Source organism: Nerophis lumbriciformis, linkage group LG14 (genome assembly GCF_033978685.3).
Source record: "Nerophis lumbriciformis linkage group LG14, RoL_Nlum_v2.1, whole genome shotgun sequence".
NCBI classification, from domain to species: domain Eukaryota; kingdom Metazoa; phylum Chordata; class Actinopteri; order Syngnathiformes; family Syngnathidae; genus Nerophis; species Nerophis lumbriciformis.
Window position 1 is genome coordinate 837,427 of NC_084561.2, and position 27,574 is coordinate 865,000.

Below are 27,574 nucleotides of genomic sequence, written 5' to 3' on the forward strand. Positions count from 1 at the left end.
TTAATTGAATTAATATTATTACAATTATTTTCATAAAATATTGAATTTATTCTAATATTTTTTTTATAATGTGTCAACTTAATTGATCTAATATGACAATATTTCCATAAAATGTTGACTATATTGTAATATTGTTTTCTAATGTAACAATTTAATTGAATTAATATTATTACAATTATTTTCATAAAATATCGAATTTATTCTAATATTTTTTTATAATGTAACAATTTAATTGATCTAATATTATGAAAATATTTCCATAACATTTTGGCTTTATTCTAATATTGTTTTCTAATGTAACAATTTAATTGAATTAATATTATTACAATTATTTTCATAAAATATCGAATTTATTCTAAAAAAAATTTCTAATGTAACAACCTAATTGATCTAATATTATGAAATAATTTCCATAAAAGTTTGACTTAATTCTCCCAATATTACAAAAAAAATTATAATGTAACAACTTAATTTATTTAATATTTTTACAAATATTTTCATAAAATGTTGACTTTATTCTAATATTTTTTTCTAATGTAACAACTTAATGATGTAATATTATTACAATTATTTTCATAAAATGTCAACTTTATTCTAATATGTTTTTTCTATTGTATGTTAATTGATCTAATATTATGACAATATTTCCATAAAATGTTGGCTTTATTCTAATATTTTTTTCTAATGTAACAATCTAATTGATCTAATATTATGAAATAATTTCCATAAAAGTTTGACTTAATTCTCCCAATATTACAAAAAAAATTCTAATGTAACAACTTAATTTATTTAATATTTTTACAAATATTTTCATAAAATGTGGACTTTATTCTAATATTTCTTTCTAATGTAACAACTTAATGATGTAATATTATTACAATTATTTTCATAAAATGTTGACTTTATTCTAATATTTCTTTCCAATGTAACAATTTAATTGATGTAATATTATGACAATATTTCCATAACATTTTGACTTTTTTCTAATATTTTTTTCTAATGCAACAACTTATTTGATCTAATACTATGACATTGTTTCTTTAAAATCTTGACTTTATTCTCACAATATTACAAAAATGTTTTATAATGTAACAACTTAATTGATTTAATATTATTACAAATATTTTCATAAAATGTAGACTTTATTCTATTTTTTTCTAATGCAACAACTTAATTGATGTAATATTATTACAATTATTTTCATAAAATGTTGATTTTATTCTAATATTTCTTTCTAATGTAACAATTTAATTGATGTAATATTATGACAATATTTCCATAACATATTGACTTTATTCTAATATTGTTTTCTAATGTAACAATTTAATTGAATTAATATTATTACAATTATTTTCATAAAATATTGAATTTATTCCAATATTTTTTTTATAATGTGTCAACTTAATTGATCTAATATGACAATATTTCCATAAAATTTAGATTTTATTCTAATATTTGTTTTCTATTGTAACAACCTAAATGATCTAATATTATGAAAATATTTCCATAAAAGTTTGACTTAATTCTCCCAATATTACAAAAAAAATTCTAATGTAACAACTTAATGATGTAATATTATTACAATTATTTTCATAAAATGTTGACTTTATTCTAATATTTCTTTCCAATGTAACAATTTAATTGATGTAATATTATGACAATATTTCCATAACATTTTGACTTTTTTCAAATATTTTTTTCTAATGCAACAACTTATTTGATCTAATACTATGACATTGTTTCTTTAAAATCTTGACTTTATTCTCCCAATATTACAAACATTTGAACTTAATTGATGTAATATTATGACATTATTTCTATGAAATGTTGATTTATTTCTCCCACTATTACAAATAATGTAACAGCTTAATTGGTGTAGTATTATGAGGTTATTTCATTATGAACGAGGGTAGTTTTGGTTATGTCGACATAAACGTGTTCCTGCAGTACCAATGCAACTTTATCAGGACCTTCCATCATTCTTCTTGTCTCCACTTGAAATGCACAAAATATTCTGATGGTCACAACCTTTTTCTTCTTTTTCTTTCTCAGGAATTGCTTGTTTTTTTTAAATTATATTTATGGATGGCCGTGTCCTTGTCAATAAAAATAAAATAAATGAATGAACAATTTTGCGAGTTATTGAAGAAGCAGCACGGGAGCTTTACAGTTACCATGAGCAACATGTTTTATTATCATAAGGGGGAAATGTAAAAAGATGTCGATCATACAATCTTGTAAACAACAACAATCACACTTTCACTGTCATGGAATTTACAGTAATTTCATCCATGATGCTACTCCCAGCCACTAGGGGGTGCATGACTTGATGATCATCCTCAGCTTGTGTTTGCTTGGTCAGGTGACCTGGTAATCAGCTCAATGACCCTGCTGGGTCATCCGCAGGATCTGCAGCAGCAGACCTTGCACCTCTTCGTCCATACGACCCTGTTGGACACACACACACACACACACACACACACACACACACACACACACACACACACACACACACACACACACACACACACACACACACACACACACACAGCAGACAGCATAAGAATATTGTTTATTATGAGGGACAGACTTTAATGTTACCGATGACCTTGTAAAACTCAGACTTTATTATTTTAATAACTTTATTCACACCTTTGATTATTACAACTTTTACACTCACACATTTCTATTACTTTTTTCTCTGTTCTTGTAAAATCACAACCTTGTAAAAAATTTTTTTAACATAAAATCATGTTTTTATGTATTTTTTTGGAGGTGAAATAATTTCATGGCATTTTACAACTTTTTTGGATTTCTCTAAACTTGTAAAATCGGAATAATTTTTTACTTACCTTTTTTCATCTATTTTTACCAACATTTTTTTTACCTTCTTTTACCTCTGCTTACCTACTTTTTATACTTATTTTACCTATGTTTACTTACTTTTCAACTTTTACCTGTGTTTACCAATTATTTACCTTTTTTTTATCTATGTTTACCTACCTTTTTTAACCTTGCTTACCTACTTTTTATTTTATTTTGCCTTTGCTTACCTACCTTTTATCTTATTTTACCTGTTTGCTTACTTTTTCAACTTTTACCTATGTTTACTGTTTTATTTACCTTCTTTTACCTATATTTATACATTATTTACCTTGTTAAATCTAGGCTTACCTACATTTTTACCTTCTTTTACGCCTGCTCACCTACTTTTAATCTCATTTTACGTATGTTTACTTACTTTTCAACTTTGACCAATGTTTACCAACTATTTACCTTTTTTTTAATCTATGTTTACTTACCATTTTAACCTTCTTTTAACTCTGCTTACCTACTTTTTATCTTATTTTACCTTTTTAATTTGAATTTTTTCTTTTAATTACAACTTTATTCCACCAATATTACAATATTTTGATATTAGGACTTTATTTCCAAATCATGTTGACTTTATTCTCTTAGTATTAAATATTTTTTCTCCTAATGTCAGAACTTAATTGACCTAATATTATGACATTATTTCCAGAAAATTTTGACTTTATTCTCTTAATATATTTTTTCAAAAGTGTCTCATTAAACAACTTAAATGACCTAATATTATATTTATTTCTGGAAAATGTTGAATTTATTATCCTAATATTTTTTTTAAAAGTGTCTCCTCATTAAACAACTTGATTGAGCCAATATTATGATATTATTTCTATAAAATGTTGACTTTATTCTCTTATTTTTCCCTTCTAATGTAACAACTAACAGGGGGAAATTCATAAAATTGACAAAAATATGACTATTTCCATAAAATGTTGACTTTATTCTACTAATATTAAAAATGTCTCCTCATGAAAAACTTAATTGACTTAATATTATGACATTATTTCTAATAAATGTTGACTTTATTTTCCTAATATTAAAACATTTTTCTATGACTTCATTTATCTAAAATGATCACTATTTTGACTTTATTCTCTTAATATATATTTTTTTAAAGTGTCTCATTAAACAACTTAATTGACCTAATATTATATTTATTTCTGGAAAATGTTGAATTTATTATCCTAATATTTTTTTTAAAAGTGTCTCCTCATGAAACAACTTGATTGAGCCAATATTACGACATTATTTCCATAAAATGTTGACTTTATTCTCTTATTTTTCCCTTCTAATGTAACAACTAACAGGGGGAAATTCATAAAATTGACAAAAATATGACTATTTCCATAAAATGTTGACTTTATTCTACTAATATTAAAAAATGTCTCCTCATGAAAAACTTAATTGACTTAATATTATGACATTATTTCTAATAAATGTTGACTTTATTCTCCTATTTTTTTAAATGTCTCCTTGTGGAAGAAAGTAATTGCCTTAATATTATGACTTTATTTTCTAATAATGTTGACTTTATTTTCCTGATATTAAAACATTTTTCTATGTCTTCATTTATCTAAAATGATCACTATTTAAAAAAAAAAAGATTATTATTCTCCCAATTGTTAAATTCTTTCTCAGAAAGTAACAACTTTGTTGATCTTATATTAGTACTTTATTTAAAAATGTTTTTACTCTATTTCAATATTACAATTTCTTCCTAATGTAACAACTTTATTGACCAACTTATGAAAGTTCTATAAAATGTTGACTTTATTCTCCTAATATTAAAAAAAAAGTCTCCTCATTTAACAACGTAATTGTCTTAATATTATGATATTATTTCTATTATATGTTGACTTTATTCTCCTAATATTAAAAAAGTATCTTTGTGTAAGAATTAATTGACCTGATATTATGACATTATTTCTAATAAATGTTGACATTATTCTCCTATTTTTTTAAATGTCTCCTTGTGTAAGAAAGTAATTGCCTTAATATTATGACTTTAATTTCTAACAATGTTGACTTTATTTTCCTAATATTAAAACATTTTTCTATTACTTAATGTGTCTAAAATTATCACTATTTAAAAAAATAAGACTATTATTCTCCCAATTGTTGATTTATTGATCTTATAATAGTACTTTATTTAAAAATATTTTTACTCTATTTCAATATTACATTTTCTTCCTAATGTAACAACTTTATTGACCAACTTATGAAAGTTCTATAAAATGTTGACTTTATTCTCCTAATATTAAAAAAAAAAGTCTCCTCATTTAACAACGTAATTGCTTTAATATTATGATAGTATTTCTATTAAATGTTGACTTTATTCTCCTAATATTAAAAATGTATCTTTGTGTAAGAATGAATTGACCTGATATTATGACATTATTTCTAATAAATGTTGACTTTATTCTCTTTTTTTTTTTAAAAATGTCTCCTTGTGGAAGAACGTAATTGCCTTAATATTATGACTTTATTTTTAAACAATGTTGACTTTATTCTCCCAATATTAAAACATTTTTTTCTGACTGTAACAACTTAATTTATTTAATATTATCAATATTTAGAAAAAAATAAATAAAAAATTCTCCTAATTGTAACAATTTTTGTAACATTTTTTAAATTGAAGAATTTAAGGCAAAACGTGCACTTGTGAATTCTTAACCTGCACAAATAAACCAGCCACTGACCTGCACAGCTGCCAGTAAGTGGGAGCGATACACAGCCACCACATGCTTGTGTTTTCTCTCACAGTCCTGGTGCACCAAAAACGATAACACACATATTTTATTGAAGTACTCAATTCCTCCCAAGGGATGTTTTGTGGTTACCTGGAGCTGCTGGTTGAGTATAGCCAGCCTGTTCTGCAGCGCCACCTGTTGCCCAGGGTTACCGTGTGAGGAGGAGACCACGCCCAGAGGAGGAGACACCGCTCCCAGAGCCTCCTTCAGACGGAACACCTCCTTGGAGAGGTCCGTGATCTGCACAAAGAGTTTGCACTTCATCCTTCTCATCTTCTCACACTTTTCTCCCCACAAAGTGCTGTCAAAACATTACATGACACTTTTCAACTGTGTGTGTGTGTGTGTGTGTGTGTGTGTGTGTGTGTGTGTGTGTGTGTGTGTGTGTGTGTGTGTGTGTGTGTGTGTGTGTGTGTGTGTGTGTGTGTGTGTGTGTGCGCTCAAAGCCAGGAGAGGGCGGGATGAAAGACTTTTGAGAGTGAACACCTTCTCTCTCTCTCTCTCAGCAGCCACATAACGTTTGCAAACAATTCATTTAAATTAAAGGACTTTCTTACCTTTTACTTAAGTTTACTTTTTTAAAATATGCTTACCTACTTTTTACCTTCTTTTACTGCTTTTTTACCTACCTTATACCTTCTTTTACCTATGTTTACCTACTTTTTATCTTCATTTACCTATACTTACCTACTTTTTACCTTTTATCAATGTTTACCTACTTTTTACCCTCATTTACCAATGTTTTACCTATGTTTACCTATTATTTACCTTTACCTATATTTACCTACCTTTTTACCTCTGCTTACCTACTTTTTATATTTATTTACCTATGTTTACTTACTTTTCAACTTTTACCAATGTTTACTAACTATTTACCCTTTTTTTTAATCTATGTTTACTTACCCTTTTAACCTTCTTTTAACTATCTTATTTTACCTGTTTGCTTAATTTTTCAACTTTGCTTATGTTTACTTACTTGTTCAACTTTTACCTATGTTTATCTATTATTTACCTTTTTTCATCTATTTTTACCTACATTTTTACCTTCTTTTACCTCTGCTTACCTCCTTTTTTAATTTATTTTAACTATGTTTACTTACTTTTCAACTTTTACCTTTGTTTACCAAAAAATTTACCTTTTTATCTATGTTTACCTACCTTTTTTAACCTTGCTTACCTACTTTTTATTTTATTTTACCTTTGCTTACCTACCTTTTCTCTTATTTTACCTGTTTGCTTACTTTTTCAACTTTTACCTATGTTTACTGTTTTATTTACCTTCTTTTACCTATATTTATACATTATTTACCTTTTTAAATCTATGCTTACCTACATTTGTACCTTCTTTTACCTCTGCTTACCTACTTTTGATCTCATTTTAGGTATGTTTACTTACTTTTCAACTTTTACCAATGTTTACCAACTATTTACCTTTTTTTAAATCTATGTTTACTTACCCTTTTAACCTTCTTTTAACTCTGCTTACCTATTTGTTATCTTATTTTACCTGTTTGCTTATTTTTTCAACTTTGCCTGTTTACTTACTTGTTCAATCTTTACCCATGTTTATGTATTATTTACCTTTTTTCATCAATTTTTACCTACATTTTTTACCTTCTTTTACCTCTGCTTACCTACTTTTTATACTTATTTTACCTATGTTTACTTACTTTTCAACTTTTACCTATGTTTACCAATTATTTACCTTTTTTATCTATGTTTACTTACCTTTTTAACCTTCTTTTAACTCTGCTTACCCACTTTTTATCTTATTTTACCTGTTTGCTTAAATTTTCAACTTTGCTTATGTTTACTTACTTGTTTAACTTTTACCTATGTTTATCTATTATTTACCTTTTTTCATCTATTTTTACCTACATTTTTTACCTTCTTTTACCTCTGCTTACCTATTTTTTATACTCATTTTACCTATGTTTACTTACTTTTCAACTTTTACCTGTGTTTACCAATAATTTACCTTTTTTTATCTATGTTTACCTACCTTTTTCAACCTTGCTTACCTACTTTTTATTTTATTTTACCTTTGCTTACCTACCTTTTATCTTATTTTACCTGTTTGCTTACGTTTTCAACCTTTACCTATGTTTAATGTTTTATTTACCTTCTTTTACCTACCGGTATGTTTATCCATTATTTACCTTGTTAAATCTATGCTTACCTAAATTGTTACCTTCTTTTACCTCTGCTTACCAACTTTTGATCTCATTTTACCTATGTTTACTTACTTTTTCAACTTTTACCTATGTGTACCTATTATTTACCTATACCTATGTTTACCTATCTTTTTACCTATGTTTACCTACCCTTTTAGAAGAAGTAGAAGTATTTATTTTATTTCAAACCTGCACAATACAACAACACACTTTTTTTTTTTTTTACATTTTGGCAGAGACATTTATGCATGGCTTCTTTTACCTCTGCTTACGTACTTTGTATCTTATTTTACCTCTGCTTACCTACTTTTTTTTTAATCTTATTTGACCTATGTTTGCTTACTTTTTCAACTTTTACCTATGTTTACCGTTTATTTACTTTCTTTCATCTAAGTTGACCTGCCTCACCTTGCGGTCCTTCTCCTTGACCAGGCCTTGGGACTCTTGGATGTTGTCGTGCAGTTCTTGGACGTGGCTGGACTTGGACTGCAGCTCTTGAAGGCGCCTCTGCACGGCGCTCAGCTGCGTCTCGGCGACCTGCCGCTCGCTCTTGTGAAAGAGAGCCTCCCTCTGCACCTGGAACACCTGTGCAGGTAGAAGAGGATGAATAATGGAGGTGGTGAAAGTCACATGGATAATGGATTAGCTGCAACATGACCTCGGTGCAGGTCTTCTCGTGTTTGCGCGTGAGATCGTTGAAGCGGGCCATCATGGCGTTGACCTCGGCCTGCATGGACAAGCGCAGGGCCTGGTGGTCCTCCTGGGAGATGAGACCTTGCTCCGCCGCCTTGTGGGACTTCATCTCCCTCAGCTCCGTCTCCTTGTCACTCAGGGCCTCCTCAGCTGCCGCCGCACTTCTCTCACTGGCCTGCAGGGAGCGCTCCAGCTCCTCCTACAAGACCGCCAGGTGGGGTCAAACTGCAGAACTGCTTTGATCTGACACTTCTCAGAATATTCCATTCAGAATCATTCTTACTAGCGCCTTCTTACTAGATTCATCCATCAAATTGCTCAGAAAGAAGCTTTGACAAATATATTCTCTTGCTTCAATCATCAATACAATGTTCAGTACTTTTGTGTGTTACCAAATATGAATCGTTTTTAATAAAAAGATCACTTTTATTGCGACATTTAAAAAGCAGCTGATGTCCAGTTGTCAGATTTGGTTTTGTCGTCACATTTCTGAGTCTTACTTCCAGGTGGGACAATAAGTTGCGTGTGGAGAGGGCGTGGCCAACTTGCTTTCAAAGTTGGTAGCAAATATGGCGCCCGGTGTTCACGTGATTCCTAAATGATTGGTCAAAAGCTCCTCCCGTGACTACAGGGCGCCATGTTTGCTACCCTCTTTGAAATATGGGTTGTCCATACACGGCTCTTGTTTCTGGTGTGTTGAGCTTATCAGTTCAGTCTTTGCTGTCTTTTGTCGCGCCCTGAAAAGTGTTTACCGTTTACACATGCTTACCTATTTTAACCATTTTTTTTTATACCAATGTTTAACTACTTTTGTACCCCTAAGTTCACCTGTTTTTTTTTTGTTTTTTTTACCTTTTTTGCCTACTTTTACATACTTTTTGTAAAATCTTATTTTACATATGTTGCCCTATTTTTTTTACCTTCTTTTACTTATTTTACCTATTTTTTAACCTTCTTTTACTTGTTTTGATATACCTACGTTTTACCCTTTCTTTACCTAAGTTCACCTAATTTTTTCTTACCTTATTTTATATACGTTTTACCTTTTATTTAAGTTTACCTTTTTTTTTTTTACCTTTTTCTACCTATGCACTTACCTATTTTTTTCAACCTTCTTTTACTTATTTTACCTACTTTTTAACCTTCTTTTACTTATTTTACCTACTTTTTAACCTTCTTTTACTTGTTTTAATATACCTACGTTTTTACCCTGTATTTACCTAAGTTCACCTAATTTTTTTTTCTTATTTTATATACGTTTTACCTTTTACTTAAGTTTACCTATTTTTTTTTTACCTTTTTCTACCTATGTACTTACTTATTTTTTACAACCTTCTTTTACTTATTTTACCTACTTTTTAACCTTCTTTTACTTATTTTACCTACTTTTTAACCTTCTTTTACTTGTTTTAATATACCTATGTTTTTACCCTTTATTTACCTAAGTTCACCTAATTTTTTTTCTTATTTTATATACGTTTTACCTTTTACTTAAGTTTACCTATTTTTTTTACCTTTTTCTACCTATGTACTTACCTATTTTTTTCAACCTTCTTTTACTCATTTTACCTACTTTTTAACCTTCTTTTACTTATTTTACCTACTTTTTAACCTTCTTTTACTTGTTTTAATATACCTACGTTTTACCCTTTCTTTACCTAAGTTCACCTAATTTTTTCTTACCTTATTTTATATACGTTTTACCTTTTATTTATGTTTACCAATTTTTTTTAACCTTTTTCTACCTATGCACTTACCTATTTTTTTAACCTTCTTTTACTTATTTTACCTACTTTTTAACCTTATTTTACTTGTTTTAATATACCTACGTTTTACCCTTTATTTACCCAAGTTCACCTAATTTTTTTTCTTATTTTATATACGTTTTACCTTTTACTTATGTTTACCTATTTTTTTTAACCTTTTTCTACCTATGTACTTATTTTTAACCTTCTTTTACTTATTTTACCGACTTTTTAACCTTTTTTTTTACTTGTTTTAATGTACCTACGTTTTTACCCTAAGTTCACCTATTTTTTTTTACCCTATTTTATATACATTTTACCTTTTTACTTATGTTTACCTACGTTTTTTACATTCTTTTACCTATATGCTTACCCATTTTTTTTTTACCTTCTTTTACCTATTTTCCCGAAAGTGCTAAAAAAAAAAGTATGTGCTAGCTTGATGCTTATTTACATGGGATTTACCATATAATGCTACTGATTAGCATTAGCGATTTTACATGGCGATTTAAGATGGCCTAAAAAACTTTTTTTTTTTAATCTATTTTTTTAAAATGGAATGAAAAAATTGCGATTCAATTTGTGAATAAATTTATTCCGACTTTTTCCCTGTCGTCTACCTTTTTACGAGTAACGTAAAAGTTTGTCATAAGACTTGCTGACGTAAAAGTTTCCCCTCCAACCTTGACTTTCTGGTGCTCCTGCCTCGGTACGGCGTCATGCACGACCTCCAGCCTGGCCTCCAGTCTGGCCGAACGCTCCTCCGCCTCCGTCCGCAGAGTCTTCTCCTGCTGGAGCTCCTGTAAGGTCTGAGCCAGCTGCTCCGACACGGCGGACAGCGCCTCCTTGTGCACGGAGAGCGGCACGGCGTCCTTCAGCTGCAGGTGGTCCCGGGCGCGGCTCTCGCGCTCGGCACACAGGCAGTCCAGGGCTTGGGCAGCTTCCTGGCGAGCCGCCTCCAGTTCCTCTCGGACTGAGGTCAGGGTTCGCCTGGAGCGCGCTAAAGAGACGGAAACATGGTCATTCACAAAACTGGACTCTGCAACTTTACCATTGTAGTATCCGATACAATATGAAATAACATGTTTTCCCAGATCGTGTAAGGCTACATTCCTAGGACCTTTTGGCTAGATTTGGCTGGATTCTCCATTTTAACCTGATTCTCGATTCAAAGCGATTCTCGCGATGTGTTACCTCGTACTTATAATAACACCTTTTCGAAACAAGTTACAGGTTACAAAAGCTGCTTTTTGGCTGCTGACGTATGACAAATACACACAGTGAGTAGGCGCGGTGATGGCCTGAAAAAACATATTTTTAAAAATCCATTCTTGAAAATGTGCAAACGTGGTACGCGACAAACTAAAAAAGGGAATACTAAAGACCAGGGGAAAAAAAGGCCAGAAAAGTTCAGCGTGGACTCGTTTTTATGAGGTTGTAAATCAGGATGATAGTAATGCTGGCTACGTGATTTGCAAGAGCTGGAACGCTGTTTATGTCTACGACAGTCACAAAAACCGGGACATCTAACATGGTGCATCACATTTGTGCAAAACCCCGAACCTCCACAAACACCCTGAGCATGAGCAGTTTCGTCCGCCGTGATCCCAGAAGAGTGCCACAGGATGTTAAAACAAGATAGAACGTGTGCGTCTGGGCCGTGACAGCGTGGCACGCATTGAATGTCTCTGCTGCATTGGATCAGTCTCCTTTCTTTAACAGGCAAAAGCTTTATAACCTCACTAATGCCTTGCATCGTCTATATTAGATATATAACAACGGGCGGGTGCGGGCGGCTGCGGTTTTGATTAAATGTTAGATCGGGTGGATGGCGGATGGTTGACGACTTTTGTGATGCGGTTGCGGATGAAATAGTTGCCTATCCGCGCATCTCTAATACATATATATATATATATATATATATATATATATATATATATATATATATATATATATATATATATATATATATACATATATATACATATACACATAAATATACACATATATACACACATATATATATATATGTATATATATAAATCTCCCGGGACAACCATTCTCCCGAATTTATCCCGATTTCCACCCGTACAACAATATTGGGGGCACTGCCTATAACATCCACTTTTCCTCCATACAAACAGCGTGCCGGCCCAATCGCATAATATATGCGGCTTTGACACACTCATAAGTGATTGCAAGGCATACTTGGTCAACAGCCATACAGGTCACACTGAGGGTGGCCGTATAAACAACTTTGACACTGTTACAAATATAAACAATTAAAAAGTTAAAAAAAGTTTAAAAAAGTTAAAAAAAGTTTAAAAAAAGTTAAAAAATTTAAAAAAGTTAAAAAAAAGTTTTAAAAAAGTTAAAAAAATTAAAAAAATTAAAAAAAATTAAAAATTTAAATTTTTTTAAAATTTTTAAAATTTTTAAAATTAAAAAAAAAAAATGTAAAATTAAAAAAAAATTAAAACAATTTTTAAAAAATTAAAAAAAGTTAAAATTTTTACAAAAATTAAAAAAAAAAAAATTTTAAATTAAAAAACTTTTTTTTTTAAATTAAAAAAAATTAAAAAATTAAAAAAAAATGTTTTAAGTTAAAACATGATTTTCAAGGTAAAAAAAAATTTTCAAGGTAAAAAAAAATTTTCAAGGTAACATTTTTTTTTCAAGGTAAAAAATTATTTTCAAGGTACAAAAAATTTTTCAAGGTAACATTTTTTTTTCAAGGTAAAATTTTTTTTTCAAGGTAAATTTTTTTTTTCAAGGTAAAAAATGATTTTCAAGGTACAAAAACATTTTCAAGGTAAAATTTTTTTTTCAAGGTAAAAATTTTTTTTCAAGGTAAAAAATGATTTTCAAGGTACAAAAAAATTTTCAAGGTAAATTTTTTTTTTCAAGGTAAAAAAATGATTTTCAAATTTTTTTAATTTTTAAAAAATGTTTTTAATTTTTTTTATTTTTTTTATTTTTTTTTATTTGTAAAATGTAATGACAAACACATTTCGGGAGAACACCGTAACACAACAGAAACACAACAGAACAAATACCCAGAACCCCTTGCAGCACTAACTCTTCCGGGACGCTACAATATACACCCCCCCGCTACTCCCCAACCTCAATCCCTGGTGAAATAGCGTCCGACTCAGTAGGCTCCACCATGTTGCACATGACTTACGGGATGTGGCGGAGAGCTCGGAGCTTTCAGAGTGCTCCTCCTCCTCCTCCTCCTCCTCCTCCTCCTTGCCATGTGCAGGAGGCCTGACTCTCTCCAGCTCCAGCAGGGCGTCGTTGAGCCTCCTGGCCACCTCCGCTCTCTCCCTGGCCAGCTGCTCACACTGGTGACCCAGGGCCACCTGCACCTCCTCCAGGTGGGAGCGCGGCACACACTTCTTCAGCTCGCCCTCCAGCTCCCCCACACGCTCCTGGAGGCCACGGACCCGCTCTGCCTTCGGTCCCGCGCCTCCTGGCGGCTCCTCCCCCTCCGCCGTCTCCAGCTCGGCAGCTTTTCCGTCTCCGTCCGCAGCTTCGAGTCGCTGGACTCGCTCCGTCAGCTGTCGGATTGTGTCGGCGTCCTGAGAGTTCCGTGCGACCGCCTCGGCCCGCCTCTTTGCAAGCTCCTCCTCCAGCTCGGCCACCCTCGCCTTCAGCTGCCGGGCCTCTGGGTTGGGGTCTCCTTCGGCAGAGTCCACAGAGAACACCCCCAGATGCATTTGCTCCTTGAGCTGCTCCAGCTCGGACTGGGAGGAGGCCAGCTGCTCCTGGAGGCCATGCAGCTGCTCCTGGAGAACCTCCCGACTCTCTGCGCTGCAAAAAGTCAGTGTTCAAAAACAAGAAAAAATTTAAGCTGCAAGCTTGAAGGGGGAATTGCCAACTTCCTGTTGATTTTAGCTGAAGAATGTTATAGTATGAAATCTAGGTCTAAGTGAGACCTACATGGAGGTTTTTGTTTCATGTCGCTAGACATTCCTACTGGAAGTTACAGGCAGTTTTGTCTGTGTTTTATTCCTAGGGGGCGCTAGAGCGCATTTTTAAGTTTTGGGGCTAGGTTTTTTTTTTTTATCAAATCGAAATTTTCGCCAGTCCTGATGTGTGTGTGTCAAATATGGTGAGTTTTGAAGCATGTTAAGAGGGTCAAATTACAGCTCAAAGAGGTGGCGGTATAATAATAATAACAACTTTTTTTTTGAAGGGGGAATGCAAACTTCCTGTGGATTTTTGCTGAGGGTTGTTAATATATGAAATGTAGATCTAAGTGAGACCTACATAGAGGTTTTTGTTTCATGTCTCTAAGACATTCCTACTGGAAGTTACAGGCAGTTTTGCCTGAGTTTTCTTCCTAGGAGCAGTTGTGTCTGTGTTTTCTTCCTAGGGGGCGCTAGACCGAAATTTTGAGTTTTGGGGTTGTTGTTTTTTTTAAATTAAATTGCAATCTTTGCCAGTCCTGATGTGTGTGTCCAGTTTGGTGAGTTTTGAAGCATGTTAAGGGGGCCAAATTACAGCTCAAAGAGGCAAAAGTGACTGTTTTTACAAAACATTTGTTTTGAAGGGGGAATTGCCAACTTCCTGTTGATTTTAGCTGAAGAATGTTATAGTATGAAATCTAGGTCCAAGTGAGACCTACATGGAGGTTTTTGTTTCATGTCACTAGACATTCCTACTGGAAGTTACAGACAGTTTTGTCTGTGTTTTATTCCTAGGGGGCGCTACAGCGCATTTTTAAGTTTTGGGGCTAGGTTGTTTTTTTATCAAATCGAAATTTTCGCCAGTCCTGATGTGTGTGTCAAATATGGTGAGTTTTGAAGCATGTTAAGAGGGTCAAATTACAGCTCAAAGAGGTGGCGGTATAATAATAATAACAACTTTTTTTCTGAAGGGGGATTGCAAACTTCCTGTTGATTTTTGCTGAGGGTTGTTAGTATATGAAATGTAGGTCTAAGTGAGACCTACATAGAGGTGTTTGTTTCATGTCTCTACAACATTCCTACTGGAAGTTACAGGCAGTTTTGTCTGAGTTTTCTTCCTAGGAGCAGTTGTGTCTGTGTTTTCTTCCTAGGGGGCGCTAGAGCGCAATTTTGAGTTTTGGAGTTTGCTTTTTTTATTAGATCGCAATTTTTGCCAGTCCTGATGTGTGTGTCCAGTTTGGTGAGTTTTGAAGCATGTTAAGGGGGCCAAATTACAGCTCAAAGAGGCAAAAGTGACTGTTTTTACAAAACATTTGTTCTGAAGGGGGAATTGCCAACTTCCTGTTGATTTTAGCTGAAGAATGTTATAGTATGAAATCTAGGTCTAAGTGAGACCTACATGGAGGTTTTTGTTTCATGTCGCTAGACATTCCTACTGGAAGTTACAGACAGTTTTGTCTGTGTTTTATTCCTAGGGGGCGCTACAGCGCATTTTTAAGTTTTGGGGCTAGGTTTTTTTTTAATCAAATCGAAATTTTCGCCAGTCCTGATGTGTGTGTGTCAAATATGGTGAGTTTTGAAGCATGTTAAGAGGGTCAAATTACAGCTCAAAGAGGTGGCGGTTTAATAATAATAACAACTTTTTTTTTGAAGGGGGATTGCAAACTTCCTGTTGATTTTTGCTGAGGGTTGTTAGTATATGAAATGTAGGTCTAAGTGAGACCTACATAGAGGTTTTTGTTTCATGTCTCTAAGACATTCCTACCGGAAGTTACAGGCAGTTTTGTCTGAGTTTTCTTCCTAGGAGCAGTTGTGTCTGTGTTTTCTTCCTAGGGGGCGCTAGAGCGCAATTTTGAGTTTTGGGGTTTGCTTTTTTTATTAGATCGCAATTTTTGCCAGTCCTGATGTGTGTGTCCAGTTTGGTGAGTTTTGAAGCATGTTAAGGGGGCCAAATTACAGCTCAAAGAGGCAAAAGTGACTGTTTTTACAAAACATTTGTTTTGAAGGGGGAATTGCCAACTTCCTGTTGATTTTAGCTGAAGAATGTTATAGTATGAAATCTAGGTCTAAGTGAGACCTACATGGAGGTTTTTGTTTCATGTCGCTAGACATTCCTACTGGAAGATACAGACAGTTTTGTCTGTGTTTTATTCCTAGGGGGCGCTAGAGCACATTTTTAAGTTTTGGGGCTAGGTTTTTTTTTTTATCAAATCGAAATTTTCGCCAGTCCTGATGTGTGTGTGTCAAATATGGTGAGTTTTGAAGCATGTTAAGAGGGTCAAATTACAGCTCAAAGAGGTGGCGGTATAATAATAATAACAACTTTTTTTTTGAAGGGGGATTGCAAACTTCCTGTTGATTTTTGCTGAAGGTTTTTGGTATATGAAATGTAGGTCTAAGTGAGACCTACATAGAGGTTTTTGTTTCATGTCTCTAAGACATTCCTACCGGAAGTTACAGGCAGTTTTGTCTGAGTTTTCTTCCTAGGAGCAGTTGTGTCTGTGTTTTCTTCTTAGGGGGCGCTAGAGCGCAATTTTGAGTTTTGGGGTTTGCTTTTTTTATTAGATCGCAATTTTTGCCAGTCCTGATGTGTGTGTCCAGTTTGGTGAGTTTTGAAGCATGTTAAGGGGGCCAAATTACAGCTCAAAGAGGCAAAAGTGACTGTTTTTACAAAACATTTGTTTTGAAGGGGGAATTGCCAACTTTTTCCTAGGGGGCGCTAGAGCGCAATTTTGAGTTTTGGAGTTTTTTTTCATAACATGACATCATCGCGCCAAAATGATCAATCAGTCAATCAAAGTTAACTTATATAGCCCTAAATCACCAGTGTCTCAAAGGGCTGCACAAGCCACAATGACATCCTCGGCTCAGATCCCACATCAGGGCAAGGAAAAACTCAACCCAATGGGATAACAATGAGAAACCTTGGAGGGGACCGCAGATGTGGGGACCCCCCTGGGTGACCGGTGCAATGGACGTCGAGTGGATCTAGCATAATATTGTGAGAGTCCAGTCCATAGTGGATCTAACATAACAGTGAGAGTCCAGTCCATAGTGGATCTAACATAATAGTGAGAGTCCAGTCCATAGTGGATCTAACATAATAGTGAGAGTACAGTCCATAGTGGATCTAGCATAATAGTGAGAGTCCAGTCCATAGTGGATCTAACATAATAGTGTGAGAGTCCAGTCCATAGTGGATCTAACATAATAGTGAGAGTCCAGTCCATAGTGGATCTAACATAATAGTGTGAGAGTCCAGTCCATAGTGGATCTAACATAATAGTGAGAGTCCAGTCCTTAGTGGATCTAACATAATAGTGAGAGAGTCCAGTCCATAGTGGATCTAACATAATAGTGAGAGTCCAGTCCTTAGTGGATCTAACATAATAGTGAGAGAGTCCAGTCCATAGTGGATCTAACATAATAGTGTGAGAGTCCAGTCCATAGTGGATCTAACATAATAGTGTGAGAGTCCAGTCCATAGTGGATCTAACATAATAGTGAGAGTACAGTCCATAGCGGATCTAACATAATAGTGAGAGTCCAGTCCATAGTGGATCTAACATAATAGTGTGAGAGTCCAGTCCATAGTGGATCTAACATAATAGTGTGAGAGTCCAGTCCATAGTGGATCTAACATAATAGTGAGAGTCCAGTCCATAGTGGATCTAACATAATAGTGTGAGAGTCCAGTCCATAGTGGATCTAACATAATAGTGTGAGAGTCCAGTCCATAGTGGATCTAACATAATAGTGAGAGTCCAGTCCATAGTGAATCTAACATAATGGTGTGAGAGTCCAGTCCATAGTGGATCTAACATAATAGTGTGAGAGTCCAGTCCATAGTGGATCTAACATAATAGTGAGAGTCCAGTCCATAGCGGATCAAACATAATAGTGAGAGTACAGTCCATAGCGGATCTAACATAATAGTGGGACTCCAGTCCATAGTGGATCTAACATAATAGTGAGAGTCCAGTCCATAGTGGATCTAGCATAATATTGTGAGAGTCCAATCCATAGTGGATCTAACATAATAGTGTGAGAGTCCAGTCCATAGTGGATCTAACATAATAGTGAGAGTCCAGTTCATAGTGGATCTAACATAATTGTGAGAGTTCAGTCCATAGTGGATCTAACATAATAGTGAGAGTCCAGTCCATAGCGGATCTAACATAATAGTGGGACTCCAGTCCATAGTGGATCTAACATAATAGTGAGAGTACAGTCCATAGCGGATCTAACATAATAGTGGGACTCCAGTCCATAGTGGATCTAACATAATAGTGAGAGTCCAGTCCATAGTGGATCTAACATAATAGTGTGAGTCCAGTCCATAGTGGATCTAACATTATAGTGAGAGTCCAGTCCATAGTGGATCTAACATAATAGTGAGAGTCTAGTCCATAGTGGGGCCAGCAGCAAGTCTTACTGTTCCTGTGGCACACTGGACGCCCTATTGGACGTCTGGGCCTGGGTCAAGCGCTCCTGCAGGGCCTCCAACTCCTTCCTGATGCCCTCATACTGGACTAAGGGTACAAACTCTGGGCCCGGGTTCTGCATGTCGGTGTCGTCCTTCTCAAACATCTCCATCACCTGTGCAGCAAAGACGGATCAAGTCAAGAAAGGCCACGTCGGGTGCGGATGAAACGGGAACAGGAGACAAAAACCTGCACTTTGAGGACCAGCTCAGCGTTCTGAGAGGCCAGCTCCTCTATTTGTTTGTGCAATTCTTCCACGGCTGCTTCCGAGGAGGCCTGGTCTGGGCCGGGTGAGGCTCTGGAGCGCTTGGAGAGCAACCTCTCTGAAGGATGCGACAACATTACAAGTACAGTGAAGTCAGACTGCGAGACGGGAGACGGCACACCTGAGAACATGTCGTCCAGGTCCTCAGAGTCGCTGGCGTCCACGCCGTTGACTCCCTTCCGCTCCTCGATCAACTTGTCCCGCTCCGCCTCCGCCTCCTTCAGGCGCCGCTTGAGTGCGGACAACTGCGGAGGTGACAGACCCGACTTAGACGCCGGTCACTTGGCATTGGTGTGGTGGCGCAGTACCTCCCCCAGGGCAGAGAGGGCGCTCTGTTGCTGCTGCTCCAAGGCTTTGATCCTCTGGAGGAGACGGCCTCTCTCCAGGCGTAGACGACGGATCTCCTCAAACACCTCCTCGTCTTCCACCTTTACGGAAAGATAGTTGGAGGAACTTTAGCGCGAGAACTGTCAGGACCGTAAAGCGGCAAAGACCTGATGCGGTCCTGGAGGCGGAGGAGAGGGAGTGAGGGGCTCAGGCGACTGGGCGCTGGGAGCGGGACTACGCGGGTGCGGGCTGGGCGGAAAACCCTTAAGGATCAGAAAAACACTTTGCATTCATATTTGTATTTCTGTTTTCAAATCAATATTTTAAAATCACATTAATAACACTTGGATTCATTGTGAATAATCCATACTTGCCAACCTTGAGACCTCCGATTTCGGGAGGTGGGGGAGGGGGGTGGGGGTGGGCGTGGTCGGGTTGGGACGGGGGCGTGGTTGGGGTCGTGGCTAAAAGCATACTTGCCAACCTTGAGACCTCCGATTTCGGGAAGTGGGGGGTGGGTGCGGGGGGCGTGGTTGGGGCGGGGGCGTGATTGGGGGCGTGGTTAAGAGGGGAGGAGTATATTTACAGCTAGAATTCACCAAGTCAAGTATTTCATATATATATATATATATATATATATATATATATATATATATATATATATATATATATATATATATATATACACAGGTAAAAGCCAGTAAATTAGAATTAGGCACGGGTAGATTTTGCGCTGTGTGCAGGCGCCAAGTCCTGTTGGAACTTGAAATCTCCATCTCCATAGAGCAGGTCAGCAGCAGGAAGCATGAAGTGCTCTAAAACTTGCTGGTAGACGGCTGCGTTGACCCTGGATCTCAGGAAACAGAGTGGACCGACACCAGCAGATGACATGGCACCCCAAACCATCACTGATGGTGGAAACTTTACACTAGACTTCAGGCAACGTGGATCCTGTGCCTCTCCTGTCTTCCTCCAGACTCTGGGACCTCGATTTCCAAAGGAAATGCAAAATTTGCATGGTTGGGTGATGGTTTGGGGTGCCATGTCATCTGCTGGTGTCGGTCCACTCTGTTTCCTGAGATCCAGGGTCAACGCAGCCGTCTACCAGCAAGTTTTAGAGCACTTCATGCTTCCTGCTGCTGACCTGCTCTATGGAGATGGAGATTTCAAGTTCCAACAGGACTTGGCGCCTGCACACAGCGCAAAATCTACCCGTGCCTGGTTTACGGACCATGGTATTTCTGTTCTAAATTGGCCCGCCAACTCCCCTGACCTTAGCCCCATAGAAAATCTGTGGGGTATTGTGAAAAGGAAGATGCAGAATGCCAGACCCAAAAACGCAGAAGAGTTGAAGGCCACTATCAGAGCAACCTGGGCTCTCATAACACCTGAGCAGTGCCAGAAACTCATCGACTCCATGCCACGCCGCATTAACGCAGTAATTGAGGCAAAAGGAGCTCCAACCAAGTATTGAGTATTGTACATGCTCATATTTTTCATTTTCATACTTTTCAGTTGGCCAACATTTCTAAAAATCCCTTTTTTGTATTAGCCTTAAGTAATATTCTAATTTTGTGACACACGGAATTTTGGATTTTCATTTGTTGCCACTTCAAATCATCAAAATTAAATGAAATAAACATTTGAATGCATCAGTCTGTGTGCAATGAATAAATATAATGTACAAGTTACACCTTTTGAATGCAATTACTGAAATAAATCAAGTTTTTCAAAATATTCTAATTTACTGGCTTTTACCTGTAAATATACTTACTTTTTTTTTTTTTTTAATTAATAAGAGAAATACTTAAAAAAAAAAAAAATACACGATTAAGCTGTAACTGTACATATTTAATGCCATATTTTTTTGGTGATTAATCGAAGGAGTTAACTCGTTATTTTTGACAGGCCTAATTTTCAGATATATATTAAGGACGTGGATGTAATAATGTTTCATACCTGGAGTGGAGTGCGTGGTGGAGGGGGGGCTTTCCTTTTGCGTGGGCTGGTCCCCCCCTGTGAGGACCCCGAGTGGTTGTGCAGGCTCTGTAGTGCAGTGCAGAAAAAAAATGACATCATTAAGCCGTAACTGGACACATTTAATGCCATATTATTTTTGTGATTAATCAAAGGAGTTAACTCGTTATTTTTGACGGGCCTAATTTTCAGATATGTATTAAGGACATGGATCTAATAATGTTTCATACCTGACTAACCCTAAAGACTCATCAAAGATGGAAAAAAAAGCCATGCAAAACAAGGCAGAGAAGAACAAAAGCACAACAACACAAAATAGCATACTTGCCAACCTTGAGACCTCCGATTTCGGGAGGTGGGGGGTGGAGGGTGGCGGGGGGCGTGGTTGGGGGCGCGGTTAAGAGGGGAGGAGTATATTTACAGCTAGAATTCACCAAATCAAGTATTTCACATATATATATATATATATATATATGAAATACTTGACTTCACCAAGTCAAGTATTTCTTATATATAAATATGTATATATATATATATATATACATATATATATATATATATATATAGACTGGCAGTGTGTCGCGCCTCGCCAAGGAGCAGCGAGAATACCAAGAATCGCATATGCCAAATTTTCAAAGAGAACGGCCTACGGATCACGATTGAAGCCAACAAGCAAACCGTCAACTTCCTTGACGTCACTTTCAACCTGAGAAATAACAGCTACCAACCATTCACGAAACCCAACACAACACTCCAATACGTGCACCATGACAGCAACCACCCACCCACCACCACGAAAAGAATACCTACCGGAATTAATAAAAGGCTATCGATGCTGTCATCTAGCAAAGCTGAATTTGACCAAGCAACCCCCCCGTACCAAAAAGCCCTTGATGAAAGCGGATACAATTTCACCCTCACCTATGAACCCACGCCAGGAAACCAGCCAAAAAAGAACAGAAAACGAAACAACATCATCTGGTACAACCCCCCATACAGCAAAAACGTCTCAACTAACATTGGACACAAATTCCTCAATCTGATTGACAAACACTTTCCCAAAGACAACACCCTAAGAAAAGTATTCAACAAGAACAACATTAAATTGAGCTACAGCTGTATGAACAATATACGACAAATCATCTCAAACCACAACAAAACAATTGCAAATGAGCCGTCGGCCCCCGGACAGAGCGACTCCAAAACCAACAAAGGCTGTAACTGTCGAAAGAAACCTGATTTCCCTCTCAACGGGGGGTGCTTACAAACATCAGTTGTCTACCAATCTAAGGTAATACGCAAGGACATTAACACATCCGACACATATGTAGGATTAACCGAGGGAGAGTTCAAAACCAGATGGAACAATCACAAGGCTTCTTTCAGGAACCAAAACCTGCGAAATACCACAGAACTCAGCAAACACATTTGGGACCTCAAAGACAATAATGTTGAATATTCAATAACATGGCAAATTCTTGCATCCAGCACACCTTACAATAGTGGTAATAAAAGATGCAACCTATGCTTGAAAGAGAAACTGTTTATTATTTACCGTCCAGACCTGTCATCCCTCAACAAGCGCAGCGAAATTGTAACAGCATGCCGCCACAGACGGAAACACCTCCTAGGTAACACATGAGCCAATCACCACGCCCCTACGCCAGCCTGTACCCACCCACTCTGTGCCCTATATAAACCATGGTATGTGAATGCTCCCATTAAAATCTCCTGATGATTGAGGGAACCCCCCCTCATGAAACAGGCCTGTAGAGATGAAATAGTCTTGTGATTTTTTCCCCACACATACATATATATATATATATATATATATATATATATAGTATATATAAGACATACTTGACTTTCAGTGAATTCTAGCTATATATATATTTTATTTTTTATTTATTTTATTTTTTTATTATATATATATATATATATATATATATATATATATATATATATATATATGTATATATATGTATATATATATATATATATATATATATATATATATATATATATATATATATATATATATATATATATATATATATATATATATATATATATATATATATATATATATATATAAGAAATACTTGACGTTCAGTGAATTCTAGCTATATATATATATATATATTTTGTTATCAACATGCCATAGACACTACTGCCATCAAACTTGTTGCAGGTGCAACTTATTGTCAGGCTTGCGCGATAATAAGACGAGATATAACAACTGGACAGTAGTTGTCATAATCGGCTCATTTTGAAATGTTGCAATACATTTTATTAACACGCAAGTTTAGAAAATGCTTTATTTTGATGAACGGCCATATGTTTTGATGAAGTGTGTCATTTTGCAAATAATCTAGGAATTAAGGAATTTGAACGTGGTGTTTGGAAAAGTGTGTAAATCCTTTTGAAAAAAGACACACAGTTAAACGAAAATTGAAAGTATGTTGGAGTTGGGGTGTTGGTGGAGGGAACAGTGATAAAGTCATCTAAAATAATTTGTGTTAAAACGGGGGGCAGATAAATAAAAGAATATTATTCTTCCTTCTGCTCCTTTCTGATCATGGAAATGTATAAGAAACAAAAAACAATGAAAGTGTGAACTGTACGTGGCTTGTATATATGCATTTTCATGAAAGGAATAAAAAGAAATGAATGAATGAATGAATATATATATATATATATATAAAAGAAATACTTGATTTTCAGTGTTCATTTATTTACACATATACACACACATAACACTCATCTACTCATTGTTGAGTTAAGGGTTGAATTGTCCATCCTTGTTCTATTCTCTGTCACTATTTTTCTAACCATGCTGAACACCCTCTCTGATGATGCATTCCGCTTCGTCTCCTTGTTGTGTGCGCGGTTGTGCACTGCACTCTCTAAAAGCCGTAGATGTTATTGTCACATATGCATGTACAGTAGAGGGCAGTATTGTCCTGTTTAAGAGTGTCACAACATTGCTGTTTACGGCAGACGAACTGCTTTACGGTAGACAAAAACGTGACTGCTGTTGTTATGTGTTGTTGCCGCGCTGGGGGGGACGTTAATGAAACTGCCTAACAATATACCTGGAGGGGGCGTGGCCTCCAGCTCCGCCAGAATTTCGGGAGATTTTCGGGAGAAAATTTGTCCCGGGGGTCTCCCGGAAAATCCGGGTGGGTTGGCAAGTATGCAAAATAGCCTCATATTGGACATAGGGCTGGCCGATAAAACGATGTCAGAATACATCGCCATAGTCATTTAATCAATAAAATGTTGAATATATTTGATCATAATTATCAATATAAGAGACTTCTATGGTGATACAGTTCTCAGCGCTAATTGGACAACACGATGTAGTAGTTACCTCCTCGCCTGTACCCTCAGAAGCTACTAGGAGACACAACAAGTTCATATTAAGTTATATAAACATTCATTTCCTTCTTTTTTTTGTCTTTCTACAAATAGTTCACAAAAGAATACGGGACCTAATACGGTACCTGGGGGTGCACCATTCTCCAACATGTGCCTGATGCAATGGCTGGCGGCCGCGTATTCGGCCGCTCCCTTCCCGAGGGCGTCGACCAGCTGCGTGTTAGCCCCGCCCCTCAGCAGGGCTGCCACCGTGTCCGCGCTGTCGCTCTCGCAGGCCAACATCAACGCGGTCCTGGCGGAAAAACATTCTTTGTCAGCTACGTGAAGCGTTACGTCACCAATAGTAGCCCTCATTCTTTGCTGTCATTACACATTTATCAGTATTCACATTGGTCAGTAGGGGGCAGTAGGGCGTGTCTTCCCAATTGAATGCTATCACCTGCAGACCGGAAGTGTCTTGTCATTCTGATGAGAGCGACCAGTCTGTGAACAATTGAAACGTCCTGTGTGCTTTTTCCTCCTGTATAACAGGTTAGTTTTGGTGAATCAACTCACTGAATAATATCCATGTGATCTTTATTGTCAGGACTTGATCTTGGGAGTTTGCTTTTCCGGGATGCAACGGAAAGTTGGCTCGGGCGAGACGGGAATGAAGGTACATGATTTATTTATATTTATCAAAAAAAAAGGAATAAACGAAAAGCGCGCACAGTGGCGGAGAAACAAAACTAGACTATAAACACAAAACTTGCACATTGGCAGAAACTATGAACAATTAAACAAAACTTGCAAACTATGGCTTGAATAAAGAAAACTTACTTGGCATGGACAAAAAAGGAGCAGCGTGAACGATGGACATGAAAAGAAGTATCAGGCATGGACAGAGCATAAATGTGGTGTGAGGTCGTCAGGACGAACAACAGAAAATGAATGAACTTAAATACTATGGACATGATTAGTGAAAGCAGGTGCGTGACTCAAAACGTGAAACAGGTGCGTGACGTGACAGGTGAAAACTAATGGTTGCTATGGTGACAAACAAGAGTGCACAATGAGTCCAAACGTGGAACAGGTGAAACTAATGGGGTAATCATGGAAACAAGACAAGGGAGTGAAAAGACAGAAACTAAAGAGTCCTATAACTAAACAAAAACATGACTTAACACAAAACATGATTACACAGACATGACATTTATAAGTTTAAGTACACATTCTGATGGTGGAGCCTAACTCTAAAGTGTTTGTGAGTTGTAGTTTGTATTTGTGAATGAATCCAGTGCACAGCTGCAGTAATCAATACAAAAAGGCGAGTGCGCAATGTTTGTATAGGAACTTCTGATCCTAATTCAGACTCCCAAATTAGAGCTCCCGCTTTCTTATTGATTTTATAATGTATATTTGTATAATGTGTGTGTTCTGAAATAGTGACAGAGAATAGAACAAGGATGGACAATTCAACCCTTAACTCAACAATGAGTAGATGAGTGTTATGTGTGTGTATATGTGTAAATAAATTAACACTGAAATGCAAGTATTTATTTAATTTATTTATATATATATGTAATAAAATATATATATATATATAGCTAGAATTCACTGAAAGTCAAGTATTTCTTATATATATATATATATATCTTAACCACGCCCCCAACCACGCCCCCCGTACCTTGAAAATTTATTTTTACCTTGAAAAATTTTTTTTACCTTGAAAATCATGTTTTAACTTAAAACATTTATTTTTTTATTTTTTAATTTTTTTAAAGTTTAAAAAATTTTTTTTTAAATTTTTGTAAAAATTTTAACTTTTTTTTTAAATTTTTAATTTTTTTTTAATTTTTAAATATTTTTAAATTTTTTAAATTTTTTAAATTTTTTAAATTTTTTAAATATTTTTAACTTTTTTTTAAACTTTTTTAAAACTTTTTTTTTAACTTTTTTAACTTTTTAAAAACTTTTTAAAACTTTTTTTTAACTTTTTAAAATTTTTTTTACCCTAACCCTAACCCTAACCCTAACCCTAACCCTAACCCTAACCCTAACCCTAACCCTAACCCTAATCTTAACCCTAACCCTAACCCTAACCCTAATCTTAACCCTAACCCTAACCCTAACCCTAACCCTAACCCTAACCCTAAAAAAAATGTTAATTGTTAAAATTGTTTAAAAAAATTAAAAACATTTAAAATTGTTTTAAATTGTTTTAAAAAAAATTACAAATTAATTTTTATTAATTATTTTAACAATAGGCTAATGTATATTACTTTATATAGATTCTACAAGAAACACAAAACTTAAAAAAATAAATGATTTACAATTGCACACACAAGGTTTTGTGCAGCTTCACTCATTGTAAAGGAAGATAATGTGCTTCGTACACCTGCAGGACCGCAAGCAAGGTCGAAGAGAAAATGCGGGCTGGAATTTAAGTGATGTGGGCATTTTCTATATGAACAAGTGGAATGGATTGGATACCGACGCACGAAAGGGGCTCTCTACCTTACGCTACGAAGTGAGGGGAAACTGAGTGAATAATAACAGGTTATATGATTATTTATTTAAACTCATATTTGGGCCACTTTATAATGAATATGTCGGCATTTATTTGTAAAAAAAACAAAAAAACCCACCAAATACTTGAGCCCCCCTAAAATAGGCCTAACAACGCCAATGGCCTGGAGGTGTACTTTTAGTGCGGTTTTGAAGGAGGATAGAGATGCCCTTTCTTTTACACTTGTTGGGAGTGCATTCCACATTGATGTGGCATAGAAGGAGAATGAGTTAAGACCTTTGTTAGATCGGAACCTGGGTTTGACGTGGTTAGTGGAGATCCCCCTGGTGTTGTGGTTATGGCGGTCATTTACGTTAAGGAAGTAGTTTGACATGTACTTGGGTATCAGGGAGGTGTAGCGGATTTTATAGACCAGGCTCAGTGCAAGTTGTTTTACTCTGTCCTCCACCCTGAGCCAGCCCACTTTGGAGAAGTGGGTAGGAGTGAGGTG

At 35.7% G+C, this 27,574-nt stretch overlaps 1 protein-coding gene across 1 annotated transcript in view; it reads right to left on the reverse strand.

Moving 5' to 3' along the window:
- Positions 1–2,326: 2,326 nt before the first annotated feature.
- ankrd24 (ankyrin repeat domain 24) overlaps positions 2,327–27,574 on the reverse strand; it is a 37,458-nt gene continuing 12,210 nt past the window's right edge. The window contains exons 8-22 of the mRNA XM_061976307.2: positions 24,701–24,867; positions 24,568–24,593; positions 21,177–21,263; positions 19,385–19,480; positions 19,199–19,318; positions 19,012–19,135; positions 18,815–18,948; positions 18,577–18,740; positions 13,415–14,043; positions 10,914–11,230; positions 8,451–8,684; positions 8,201–8,377; positions 5,709–5,858; positions 5,568–5,633; positions 2,327–2,448 (exon numbers count right to left, since the gene is read on the reverse strand). Of these exons, the coding sequence (XP_061832291.2) occupies positions 2,380–2,448; positions 5,568–5,633; positions 5,709–5,858; positions 8,201–8,377; positions 8,451–8,684; positions 10,914–11,230; positions 13,415–14,043; positions 18,577–18,740; positions 18,815–18,948; positions 19,012–19,135; positions 19,199–19,318; positions 19,385–19,480; positions 21,177–21,263; positions 24,568–24,593; positions 24,701–24,867 (2,560 nt within the window). The 3' untranslated portion in view covers positions 2,327–2,379. The remainder of the gene's footprint in view (positions 2,449–5,567; positions 5,634–5,708; positions 5,859–8,200; positions 8,378–8,450; positions 8,685–10,913; positions 11,231–13,414; positions 14,044–18,576; positions 18,741–18,814; positions 18,949–19,011; positions 19,136–19,198; positions 19,319–19,384; positions 19,481–21,176; positions 21,264–24,567; positions 24,594–24,700; positions 24,868–27,574) is intronic.